A 12,624-nucleotide genomic window follows, 5' to 3' on the forward strand; every position below is an offset into this window, starting at 1 on the left:
TATTCAGAATTAATAACCTCATAAAAAGAGACTATATACTTTGTGAAGTATGGAATTTTTTCAAAGAATATTTAAAGGAAAAACCAAACTGAGTAAGGAGATCTTGGTATGTCTGTTATGTTAGAGGTGCCTAAAGTGGTTGGAAGCTTTCCTAAGTACAGTTGCAGCTTATTGATTGAATATTCAAATCACAGTGCTGAGGTGACGTGGACTGGACCACACTTCTTATGGGGCTCTACTGTCCTAGTAATGTTCATGTTGAAATCAGATAATCGCTGTGGCAGTAAGAGCTGTTGTTCCCCTCTCAGATTATTTTGATACTTAATGAAGCTAGAATTTGCAGGCATCTCAGTACTTACACTACTTACTGATCAGTACTGTACTTGCCATTTCAGTTTCATTTTTATAGAAGGACCAAAACATGGCATTCTACTCCAAAAAAGACTGAGTTTTCTGTTTGTTTTGCCACTTCCATAGGAGAAAGAAGCACGCCATTCACAGCAGCGATACAACCTCTTCAGATGAAGAACGTTTTGAAAGAAGAAAATCTAAAAGCATAGCCAGAGCAAGAAATAGGTATCAGAACATCCTTGGTCTTTAGAATGGTTTGATTTTATTATTTATCAGAAAATAAACAGAACTAGACTGTAATGTTTTATGAGTTCTGGAGACTTTTGATTTTGCCTGTAAACCTGCAGACATGGTTTAGGAGGAGTGCTGGTTATATATTAATACAGATTTTGGAGTCTTATGAGTAGATTAATTAATACTAGTGATAAAAAGATGGAAATACAGGAATAGCTGTTTGATTCAGTTGGGTTATAAAAGATAACTCCTGTTGGTTAAAATATTATCGTCGGTGTAACTTGGTCCCAGTTAATTCAGTTGTACTCCCAGCTCTTCCCTCTTCCTCTTGTGTAACAATTCATGCGTTCTACACACCCAGTGCCTATTTTTTTGACCTTACATGTATTTAGCACTAATCTAAAAGTGGAAGATCTGTAAGTAAATCTATTCACCTCCACAGATACCTAAGTAGGAAAATTCCGCAGGAAATAAAATTTTCCTCAGCTTTTTTCCATCTCTTCCTGTCTGCCACATTGCTCCCTTTCCGATCACAAGGAATTCAAGCAATGTACCAGAAGTGTAGTTCTGAGTGTAACCTGTGTCTTACTGGTACCTTTCTTCCTCCCTTTACCTGTGTAGTTGGCCTGATGTAATATCTGTGTAGGGGCTTAAAGGAAGGAAATACTGTTTCATCTGTGTTGAATCAAAATAATCTGTCCAGCCTGGTTCTTCAGATTGAAATATGTGTATGGAAACATAAAACTATATTAAGGAACTTCCAGATACGTAACAATGATTGCCACAAAAAAATAGATTAGTTTTGTTTACCAATCTGGGAAGGTTATCTCTTTATGTAGTAAAAGGCATTTAATCTCTTGGTTCTTCTCCTCCAAGCAGTGAAAAAAGAACTGTATTTGTTTGGTGTTTGTTTGTTGTTGAACAGGTGCCTGCCTTTAAACTTCAGAGCAGAAGACTTAGCTAGTGGAATCCTTCGAGAACGTGTGAAAGTTGGGGCAAGTTTGGCTGATGTTGACCCTATGATTGTTGATAAATCGGTAGGTTTTGTTGGAGCTTTTTATCTTCCTTCCCTCAGTTATGCATAAGCAGAATTGACCACAGCCTCTAACTGAGTTTGAAGTAAATTCATAAAAAGCTCACTGATATTTTTTATTTTATTTTATTTTATTTTATTTTATTTTATTTTATTTTATTTTATTTTATTTTATTTTTACCAAAGCTTTTGTCTGTGTTTTTTGGACTACAAAGCATTTGCTCTGGGACTCAGGCTGGATCTTTGTAGATGTCCAGGCGTCCCTGGCACAGTTAACTTGCAAACCAGATAAACCTCTTGTGGGCAGCCAAGAGATGATTTTCTCAACTATTTTTTTCACACTTCGAAAATTCAGGGAATTCCTGTTGGTCAATGCAGTATTTTTTCTAATTTGTTTTCAAATGTTTTATAAATAAAGGTGCTCTTGTGGAACACTGTTACAATATAAACTTTGTATGCTTTTTTTCCCCCTAAGGTGTGTTTTGATAGTATAGGGGGATTGAGCCATCATATCCTTGCACTTAAGGAAATGGTAGTGTTTCCTCTTCTCTATCCAGAAATATTTGAAAAATTCAAAATTCAGCCACCAAGGTAGGTGTATGTACTCTTACTGTTGCATTTTTTTATTAAGCGCTGAAGAATTGAAAACACATAGGAGATTGATTCTTGCCCTGAAATCAAATAGATTTATGTGTTTGCTACTCCACTTGTCTCAGAATATGTAATAAGCAGGATGAAGAGTTAAAAAAATTTAGTTTATTTTTCTTGTGGTAGGACAGTAAACTTTGTGATTTGGTTAAAGAAAGAATTCTCATGTGTTCTATTTAGTAGTACCTTGCCTTTTTTTCCCATTATGTTATTAAATATTTTACTAGATCAAGCAAAATGCTGATGTTTTTCTCAGTAATATTATACTGTGATTTTAATATTTATTAATCAGTTATCTTGCTGTGTGATTTAAATGGATACATGGTATCTAAGTAAATTGACATTGTGGGGATATTTTTGTCACTTAATTACTTCATTCCAAAGAAGTAACAAACGCTGATTAAAGTGTTACCTAACTTCTAATATTTGAAGAGGTGGTATTTAACTAATGTAAAAGAAGACTTTGGAAACTTAATATGCCTTTGATTAATGTTCTTTACAGATCAAAGTTTTACTGATTTGAAAGCATAAAACAATCTTAGATTTTATGAAGTCATGCTAATACACAAAATAATAATACAAGATCTTAAGTCTTTCTTCTCCAGGCTCCCTGTCTTCATTTTAAAATTTGACTTGGAGTTTTTCAGGAGACGTAAAATAAGTTTGTGACTGTGTTGATCCATTTATCTTCAGGGGCTGTTTATTCTATGGTCCTCCTGGAACAGGTAAAACCTTGGTAGCTAGAGCTCTAGCTAATGAATGCAGTCAAGGAGACAAAAAGGTGGCTTTCTTTATGAGGAAAGGAGCAGACTGTCTCAGTAAGTGGGTTGGTGAATCTGAACGTCAGCTTCGACTCCTTTTCGATCAGGTTAGAACAAAATACGTTTTTTTCATATGATTTCTCTGTATGTTGTATTTTGTGGTTTAGGTAGCCAAAGGTATTTGCAATTGAAACAAATAACTACATTTTCATAAATTAAGCAGGATTTTACCAAATGGCATACTTAGACAATAAGAATAGAGGAATTCTGAGTAGTTTTTCTCTCTCTGGAAACTTAGAGAAAGAAGTCTCTTGACTTGTCCATTAAAGAAGCAAAGTAGTTTGGGTAAAAATTGGGGAAAAAAAAATCAGTCAATGAGTTTGAGTTTGACTGGCATGTTCAAAATAAATGCTACAGGGGGAACTGCATGACTGCGTTGGTTGTGTGTCTATTTTAATGTTCTTTTTTGGCTTAGAAGAGATTGGACAGAACAGAGAATCACACAAAGCAGTAAAATGCAGTAGCTCAAAGAAAAGTAGCTGTCAGATAGAGATGTCTAAACAAACAGATTGTGAGCAGATAAGATCATGTTCTCTCTAACTGACTGGAAGGTGTGTGTTTGTCTTTAACCTGTGCAGCACACAGTGAAACTGGTACACTGGTGCCATCTTGCTTACTCGAAGCAGACTGCACTCAGCTTTGCTTTGAAACACTGCTGAATTGGAAATTCAGTTTTCATTTCAGACTTTACACTTTTTAACAAAGATGTCTCAGTATGTGTGTTAATTTAGCATGTTAATGCTTTCTAGTGAAACCAGTTTTCAGTGTTGATGGATAAATCAGGAATTAACAGTGAATTCAATTTTTGTTTTATATATTGCATACCAGGCATACTTGATGAGACCCTCTATAATCTTTTTTGATGAAATAGATGGCTTGGCTCCAGTTCGTTCTAGCAGACAAGATCAGATTCACAGGTAATATTTCTTCTATGCTGCCATTATCTTTGTATAGGGTACCTTATCTAGGTGAACTCTTAAATGTAATTTTACTCATTTCCCAGGAAAGGTTTTTACTTTTTCTGAAGCCCACTTACACTAGAAAGGACAGATTGGTTTTCTGGTGTTGAAAGTCATCTTTTCAGTCCTTCTGGCAAACTGTAATTTGCTGGGAATTGAATTGCAGTGACAATTACCCTTGAGCCACATTATTAACTGCAAGATTTCCACAGCCATTCCTTGGTTTGCTGTTTTGTGATGTAAACAGATTGTCTGTTACCAGCCCAATAGAATAACCAGTTGAAAAATTTTATTCTAACATGATGAACTGTAATGTTCTATCAATGAACTGAACTCACCTGTGATTTTGATTCTAGATGGTGTGATGTACAAACATGTCTTGTGTTGCTATAGTGTCATTTTTTAAAACATTTTTTAAAAAATGTTTGCTGCTGGCTGAAATTCTTCATAGCTGCTTTCAATCTCAGTTTTGGTTCTGGGTTTTGGGCTCTGTTTGGCAGCACACTTGTACCTGTTATTCTATAGGTGGTAGTATCTATGTGTCCATCTCTGCTGAGAGAAATAGGACAGAAATTTGGGGCCAGCAGACCAGGAGGTCAGTGGAACATATGAGACTTGAAACTGTTGTGCACCTGTTTGTAGCTTAGCTTTTTTTCTTTTGAACTTACTAATGTTGCTTTTGAAAATGCAAAAGTTCTTGCAGTGTTCCCTATACTTTCTTATTCTGAAAACTCTCTTTTAGCTCTATAGTGTCTACTCTTCTTGCCCTCATGGATGGACTGGATAATAGAGGTGAAATAGTTGTAATTGGTGCTACAAACAGACTGGATTCTATAGATCCTGCACTCAGGAGACCTGGTCGCTTTGACAGGGAGTTTCTTTTCAACTTGCCTGACAAGAAGGTAAAACCTGGAAAGGAGATTTATTAATCAGCATCTTTAGTATATTAAACATTTGAATGCCTGACAGCCAAGCTTATGAAATAAAAATATTTATTCTTGCTTGTAAGAACGTTTAATTTTAGTAAGATATTTTTAGTACAAACAGATTATATACATAAAGTTGTATTGAGCTTCACATCTTCAGGATATAGCTAAAACTAAACAGAGGTAAATTATTCACAATAAACTGAATTGCTTATCTAAAAACTATGGATTGGTATAATGAACCCTATTTGGGGCTTGAAACTTATGGTAAAGGAAAATAACTTTAAATCTTGTCGACTTCTAAGCACGTAAAAAATGTAGATGCACAGCCAGATTTTACAATGTTGACAACAGAAACATTTCAGTTCTTTATTCTAAACTTACATAAACTCCGCCATAATACTTCATGAATTTATACTTAGAATTAATTTTATTTTCTTTCTGGATAGATGTATTTGGATTTTATAGAACTTTTAGCTGGAATCGTTTTGGGATTCATGTTTATGTGCTGTGCTACTCAGCAATACATTAATTGGTGAGGCCTTTGACAGTAGAACCTGTTAACCATAGGTGCAGTAATTAAAAATGAAATTATAAAACTATGACAATTCCTAATAGAACATGAGTTTTGATCAGTTCATGTATAATAATGTTGATTAAACAGAAAATAAAATGTGGAACTGGTGAAACAAATACTGCTTATATATGGAATTAAAAAAGAAGGGAAAAGCTTTGCTCTTCAGAGACTTTTGAGTGCTAAGTTCTATTTTATGTGTCTCAGTTACATCAAAAGCAGGTAAAGTAACTATAGATGCACATGAATAAATAATACTTTTTTCTATGACATGGTTTTGGCTTGCTAGTTTTTTTAATCTCATTTTCTTTTCTTTTTTTTTTTTTTTTAAATCAGGCACGAAAGCACATTTTGCAAATTCATACCAGGGATTGGAACCCCAAATTGTCAGATCCTTTCTTAGGAGAACTGGCTGAAAAATGTGTTGGTGAGTATTATGATGTTAGTACTTTTACTGTAGAGGCTTTCTCTTCTGTGTAAAACTTTGAAGGTATGTTAAATGTGTCAAGATTTTCTTTTCTTTACCTTTCTAAACTTCTGTACTTTGAACAACACTCTTTTTGTAGTAACAAAATACGTTTCTGTCTTACTAAAACACAAAATGAGTCGCTAGTAGTGATTTGAAAATACAACAGTGTTTCCTTTCTGTAACATCACTGTCCTTATATAGGATGCATACCCTTAAAGAGAAGCAAAATGAAGTTGGAATTGGAATCTTCAGGTAGACTTCCCATTAAATTAGATTATTACAAAAGAGATAGGGGGACTTGGGAGTTTTTCTGTCTACTTGTTGAGGAAAAAAAATCAGTACTTGTGTGTGGGGTTTTTGTTTTTTGTTTGTTTTTTACTGACTGGCATGCTCTCCTCTGACATAAATCCAGCAAACTAACCAGTCTTTCTCAAGATGAATTTTTTTTCCAGATTGCTAGCACAGAACAACCTCAAAGTGTAGACATAGGTAGGGGAGAAAAAAAACCACCACACCTTGAATACATTAAATACACCTTTGGAGCTCACAAAGATCTGCTGTACTGAATGGAGGTTGGTTGTTCAAGATAAGCCTGCTGTTTAAATCTAATCAGAAATAAACCCAAATATTTTTATTGTGAATTTAACAGAGGAAATGACCTTAAAGCACACACCACAATATCTTCTCAACAATTTGTCATGCAAGGATACATTCTCTGTCAGTCATCTGCTTGGACAAGCACTGAAGTTCTCAGAAAAAGGACAGTCTCAAATATCTGTGCTTTGGAATCCATCATCAGGGAATCTAAGAACTTTAAATTGAACATCAGTCCATTCAGTCAGCTACAGTACATCCGAATTATCCTCTTCATCCACAGGGAGATCTCTCATCGAAGCAGCATCCCTCCGCTTTTGATGCACAAAGACCTCAACATCTTCTGGTGAGGAGAAAACAACTGTCCAGCAAATTCCAGTTTAAGCTTTGCCGGGTATAGGACAGCACATGACAAACCCGTTCCATGTAAATTCTGCTTGAATTATGCAAAGATGTGGTGCTGCTTAGTGGGAGAGAGGGGAATAGATGGGAAAAGAACACAGATGTTTTTTTAGAAGTTCACCGTATTTTTTCATTGAGGGCACACTATTTTAAAATTTCAGACAATAGGGAAAGCCATTTGTACATTTTATTGGAATACCTTCTTTGTGCTCCGTAAAGGCTGTCAGTTCTGTGGAAGTCAGCTAACAAAAAGAAATACCCTCTTCTGTTTTCCTTGGCTTTCCTGCTTTCCAGATACTGTATACTTGACTTCCAGTCTGTATCTTGGAATTTAAGTGTTTCCATATGTCCAAGATGAAAATCTTTGGGGTATTACAAAGACTTTTCAAAACAGCTGAAGTAAGACTGGTGTATCTTCTTCACCTTGGGATTGCCTCATCATTTCTATAAGTAAAAGCTGCAATAATGATTTAAACAGACTTTCCAGGTTCTTTGTGGCCATTACCAATGGGACTCATTGGTACACTTATATGTCTGTGATACAGTTTATACCAGTCTGCTATTTCCCCTTGTGTGCAGGTTTTCTTTAAAAACAACCAACCTTCCCCTCCAAAAACAACACTCCCTCTTCCCCAAGTAAAAGCTGCCTAGACTTTGCCAGGCTTTTGGCACAGCATGGTTGATACCTCTCTCCAGTTCAGCAGACTTGGCAACACTTAACTCCAAGCTTTTGGATCCTAATGAAGAAAACTGCTGAAATACTCCCAAAGCAAATGATTTTGGGGAAGCAGGTGTATGTGCGACCCAGAACTTCTTAAGATCCAGGGTTGTAATTAGAAGGAAATTGGAAGGGAAAAGCCCCAGGACTTGCCAGAAATAGGTTATTTCCTGAGGGTTGATTTTTGTCCCAGGTGTTATGGATTACAACGTTTTAGAGGATTTCTGAGTATGTGAGAATTAAAGACTCCACTTCCCTGAATGGCCTCATGACTGCAATGTGTGTGAGATGAAGTGAAGCAGCTTGGGGACAGCACAGCATTGCTCAGAAGACCACACACACATGTCTTATTAGCACTTTCAGTAAACACACATAATTACTATGTTTGTTCTCCTTACTGGAGACGTGTCCCAGATACCCTGAACTTTATAAATCCTTTCTTATCTCTTGTGCTTATTCCCTTGTTTGGAATGGTAACTTTCTGTAGGCAGAGAGACATACCTACAAACTCAGTCTTGCAGAAAACAAAACATACTAGCAACTAAAAAAGCGTGAATTCCTCCATCTGGCATCTTGCAGATGAATATTTTTACAATATAGTAAGGGTTATTTAAATAACATTATTAAATAGAATTATAAAGAAGCAAACTATCATGCTGAAGATGCTTGTTAAAAATATTCTGTGCTTATTATTGCAGGAGCGTTTTGTGGCAAAAGGATAACGTTAGATTTTTCTTTCCTATCCTCATGTAATGATGAAGGAGGAGATTTTGGCATTAGCATTCCTGTTTTTCACAATTTTTTAAAATAAGCCTAGTAGTTATTTTTTATCTCTGTCATCTTGCTGAATTGTTTGCCAACTCTCTTTCCCTACAGTAATTTTGGGAGTTTAGTAGGGAGTTGCACAACATGAAGTGGAAGAAGTGATCAAGATTTTTCTACCTAAATGCTTCACCCAGTTCAGTAGCGCTTTGTTGTGGGTTTTAGGCAGAAGAAATTTTAAAGAGGACACAGTTTCTGCACAGTAGAGGTGGAAGAGGATGGCTGGAAAATTTTGCTGATCAAAGTGCCTTCTTTGGAAACCTACACAGGTTTTTGCTGTCCTGCTTTTTGAAAATTGTTCTTCAGAAATGTTTAGCAGAGTGTGGTGGTGCTGGGTAGAAGCAAATGGGCTACTTGGCAGGAATCCTCATTTTGTTCTAAGTTAAGGTGTGCCAGTACATTTTTCCTGGCAAATTAAACATATTTTGTGAGATGCTTCAAAAATGGAAGCAAATCCACTGAACCCTGAGTTTATATTACAGGGTCAATTTGGGTAAAAACTAAATCAGATTATTTACTGTAGGCATGATACATTTTATTTTGTTTTGACAATACTTCACTCATGTTTTTCTTCTGCTTAATCAGTGTGCATTTGCTTCTTAGCAATAAAAAGCTCTTTAATGTTTCACAAGGTACAGGATTTTTGCAGTTTCCTTGTCACTGAAATGGATGTACAGTATGCACAAGAGAGTCCCTCAAAAAGAGATACCAATTATTAGTCTTCAATTGTAATTGCTCCTGAGAAATGAGAAGTAGAAATGGAGACTAATTGTGTATCTGATCACCTGAGAATTTATTTTTAAAAATAGGCTACAGGCTATTATTTCCTAATTTTGCAATTCTTTGGAGATGTACAAGCGGTGATTAAAATGACTGTTAGAAAGCGATATTACAGAATTTGTTAATAGAAAAGTTGGGAAGGATATAGCTCCTGAGCTGTTGAATCTTTTGTCACAAAGATACTAAACTAGTTTCTAAGTTGACAGGCATTCAGGGTGTTGCGTATCTCCAGCATATCTTTGATTTAAGCTTTGGTTTAGTGTTCCCCCCACCCATTTTTTATTTAATCTAGTGTGGTTTTTGGATGAGAAGTGGACCAATTTAAACGGGAATGTGATACCTGATACCTAAAGAACAAAGCAAAATTTAGAACCCTGGTTTGATTTCTCTGTTGCACCTGTAGCTATTGTCTAATAGTTTCACATGGTTGGAGTGTGCCTGCATAGTTTTTATTTCCTGTTAAATTAAAGTTAAAAAAAACCCAAACGCATAACTTCAGTGCTGAAAACAATTAGTTGTCTATTGATTAATATAGTGGATATATCTGAACATATTTCAAATGTAATGTGTATTTATTTCAAGGTAACTGGGACTGTAAATTGCTACATATGTTTTAGATAACAGTCATGGTGTGGTCTCATCAAATTTACACAATTGTAGCTACTAAGCTTTTTATAAAATTGCAAATCTTGGTTTAAAAATTGCAGGAATCATCCGATATTTATGGTGATCTTCCATGTGGGTTTATTTTTGTTTTGCCTTTTTTTTTTTAAATTATTTTTAAGTATATATAAGAAAGGTGTGTTTTGAAGTCTCATCCAATTTCAGTCATCTTTATAGCTGGAAAGTGGGTTTCTTTTATTCTTATCCCCCAAATTTATATATCTTAAAGATGGGGATGGAAAAGTGTCTGTCTTCCATATTAATTGCTTCCTTTTTTATTTTTAAACACTGTGTATGGAATCAGCTTTGTTCCTTATTGCTGTATGGATTTTGGAAAATATATGTCCCAGCAGCACTGAAAGAACAGCAGAGGCTAAAGAGAGAGAAGCAAGGCAGGTGTCAGTTTTGGGACTTGATGCTGCCAAAAGACCAATCTTCTATAGAATCATAGAATGGTTTGGGTTGGAAGGGACCATAAAGTTCATCCAGTTCCAACCCCCATGCCATTGGCAGGGACAGCTTCCAGCAGACCAGGCTGCTCAGAGCCCCATCTAAGCTGGCTTTGGATACTTCCAAGGATGGGACACCCACAGCCTCTCTGGACAACCGGTTCAAGTGCCTTATAGTAAAGAATTTCTTTCTAATATCCCATCTAAACATGCCCTTGTCTTAATACAAAAAGAGAGTAGAAAAAATGCAACTAATGTAAGACTTGGTGGGGAGGAGGAAGTCTGGTAAAAAAACAGTTGAGTGAGAATAGTTTTAACTAAAGAATTGATTAATTACCTTCTATAAACACTTCATTACAAACCCATGAACTTTTATATGGGAGTACCCCAGTGCAACACATTTTCCTATAGTGACTCTAATTCTCTAAATGACTTTTCTCACTGGAATATTGTTTTACAGTTTTTGAAAGGTGGAGCTATGGTGCTTCAAAATACAGAGGCATATTAATGTCTCTTGCTGAGAAAGATGGAAAAATTTGAAATCTAATTTCTAGCTCTGGGGAAAACCCCCAAACCATTAGTACTGCAAAAGACTCAGAGGTATTAAGTCTCTCTGTATTTCATAATTATCAGATCTGTGTTTTTTACTAGTGATGATTAAGCAATTATAGGTAGCCACCTGTAGATACTTATGAAGATAGGCTAAATTAAAATTCTAATGCATTTTAATTTCTACTTTTGATTATACTAGTAAAGTTATGAAACTCCTAAAAAGTATGAAACATTTTTCTCGATAGTAAAAGTTAACATTTTTCCAGGAATCCAGAGTATGCTTTTTTAACAAGAGATTTTATCTTTTCCATATTCTACTCATGAAACATTTTTCTTTATACTGCTCATTTTCTCAGACTGTAAAAGTTTAAAGTTGGTGATGTTCAGTGTAACAAAATTACTTTCCTATTAAAGAATATGTTCATGTGGAGGTATTAAAGGAAAAAAGAAGGAGAGTGACTAGCCTGTTAAAATTGCACACATACTTTATACAGTATTAAGGGAAAAGAAAGAGCAGTAACAGACCTATAAACCAGGACTGAAAATACACTATGTATCATATGGTATAGTGAAAATGTAGGTAATTTTAACCGCAATGTGGAATTAATTTCTTAGTATTATCTTAATAAACCTGATTTCTTGGTATACAACACTGTCACCAGATTATGACCTGATACCTATTGGCAGGTGCTTTGTGGACCCTGACAATGAAGTATTAATTAATTAAATAAGCTTGTTTTTAGCTGGAGGCATGCTTGAGACAGGTGTGGCACAGCGGTGCTGTTTCATGGAAGGTGTTTGTGTTTCTGTGTGCACTAGGGTACTGTGGAGCTGACATAAAAGCACTTTGCACTGAGGCTGCCTTGATTGCCCTGAGACGCCGCTACCCCCAGATTTACATGAGCAGTCAGAAGCTCCAGCTGGACGTCTCCTCAGTGGTCCTCAGCGCGCAGGATTTCTACCACGCGATGCAGAACATTGTGCCTGCCTCCCAGCGTGCCGTGACGTCTTCGGGACACGCGCTGTCCCCCGTCATCAGGCCGCTCTTGGAACGGACCTTCACTAAGCTCCTCGAGGTCTTACACAAAGTGTTCCCTCACGCTGAATTCAGCCAGGGTGACAAAAGTGAAGGTATGTGGTTTGGGGTTTTTTGCAAATGCTGTTTCACTTTGCAAGTATTTCAGCTTCTCCACCTAGCCTTAAATCTCATGTGTATTTCCTTCAGTGTTGTTAGGATGTAAATACCACTTGCTCGAATGTTGCATAATTATTTCTGCTGATTCCAAGTTGTTGTAGAATCTAATGACCTGACCTATATAGAGTAAGGTCCCATGCGTGTAAGTGCCATCCAAAAAAAGAAAAAAGTAATTTACAATTTAAATACAAGAAATGTTGGGGCATAACTAAAGGTCAGAACAAAAAAAAATAGTGAGACAATGTTGCTGAGTGTAACAGGACCTGAAATTGGTGCTCCTGTCCTGAACATTGGTTAGCTATCCCTTGTCCTGTGCTTGCTGGTGGTGCAGAAGCTTTGGGGGGCTCACTGCTCAGCAGGTGTTTAGCTGAGATACCTGAGCCTATGTAATGTCATGTGCTGATCTAGAAGAAAGTCCTGAGACTTCCCTCTCC

General features: G+C 36.2%; 1 protein-coding gene across 2 annotated transcripts in view; it reads left to right on the top strand.

The window, feature by feature from the left end:
* Positions 1-12,624, top strand: part of ATAD2B (ATPase family AAA domain containing 2B) — a 76,296-nt gene that overhangs the window by 25,824 nt on the left and 37,848 nt on the right. For both annotated transcript variants that reach the window (XM_042032871.1, XM_042032870.1), the window contains exons 9-16: positions 478-576; positions 1,511-1,622; positions 2,094-2,209; positions 2,960-3,134; positions 3,916-4,004; positions 4,789-4,948; positions 5,883-5,973; positions 11,815-12,126. In XM_042032871.1, coding sequence (XP_041888805.1) covers positions 478-576; positions 1,511-1,622; positions 2,094-2,209; positions 2,960-3,134; positions 3,916-4,004; positions 4,789-4,948; positions 5,883-5,973; positions 11,815-12,126 — 1,154 coding nt within the window. The remainder of the gene's footprint in view (positions 1-477; positions 577-1,510; positions 1,623-2,093; positions 2,210-2,959; positions 3,135-3,915; positions 4,005-4,788; positions 4,949-5,882; positions 5,974-11,814; positions 12,127-12,624) is intronic.

Source organism: Corvus kubaryi, unplaced genomic scaffold (assembly GCF_017639235.1).
Source record: "Corvus kubaryi isolate FWS band 111438036 unplaced genomic scaffold, C.kubaryi_AGA036_p1.0 37354, whole genome shotgun sequence".
NCBI lineage: Eukaryota > Metazoa > Chordata > Aves > Passeriformes > Corvidae > Corvus > Corvus kubaryi.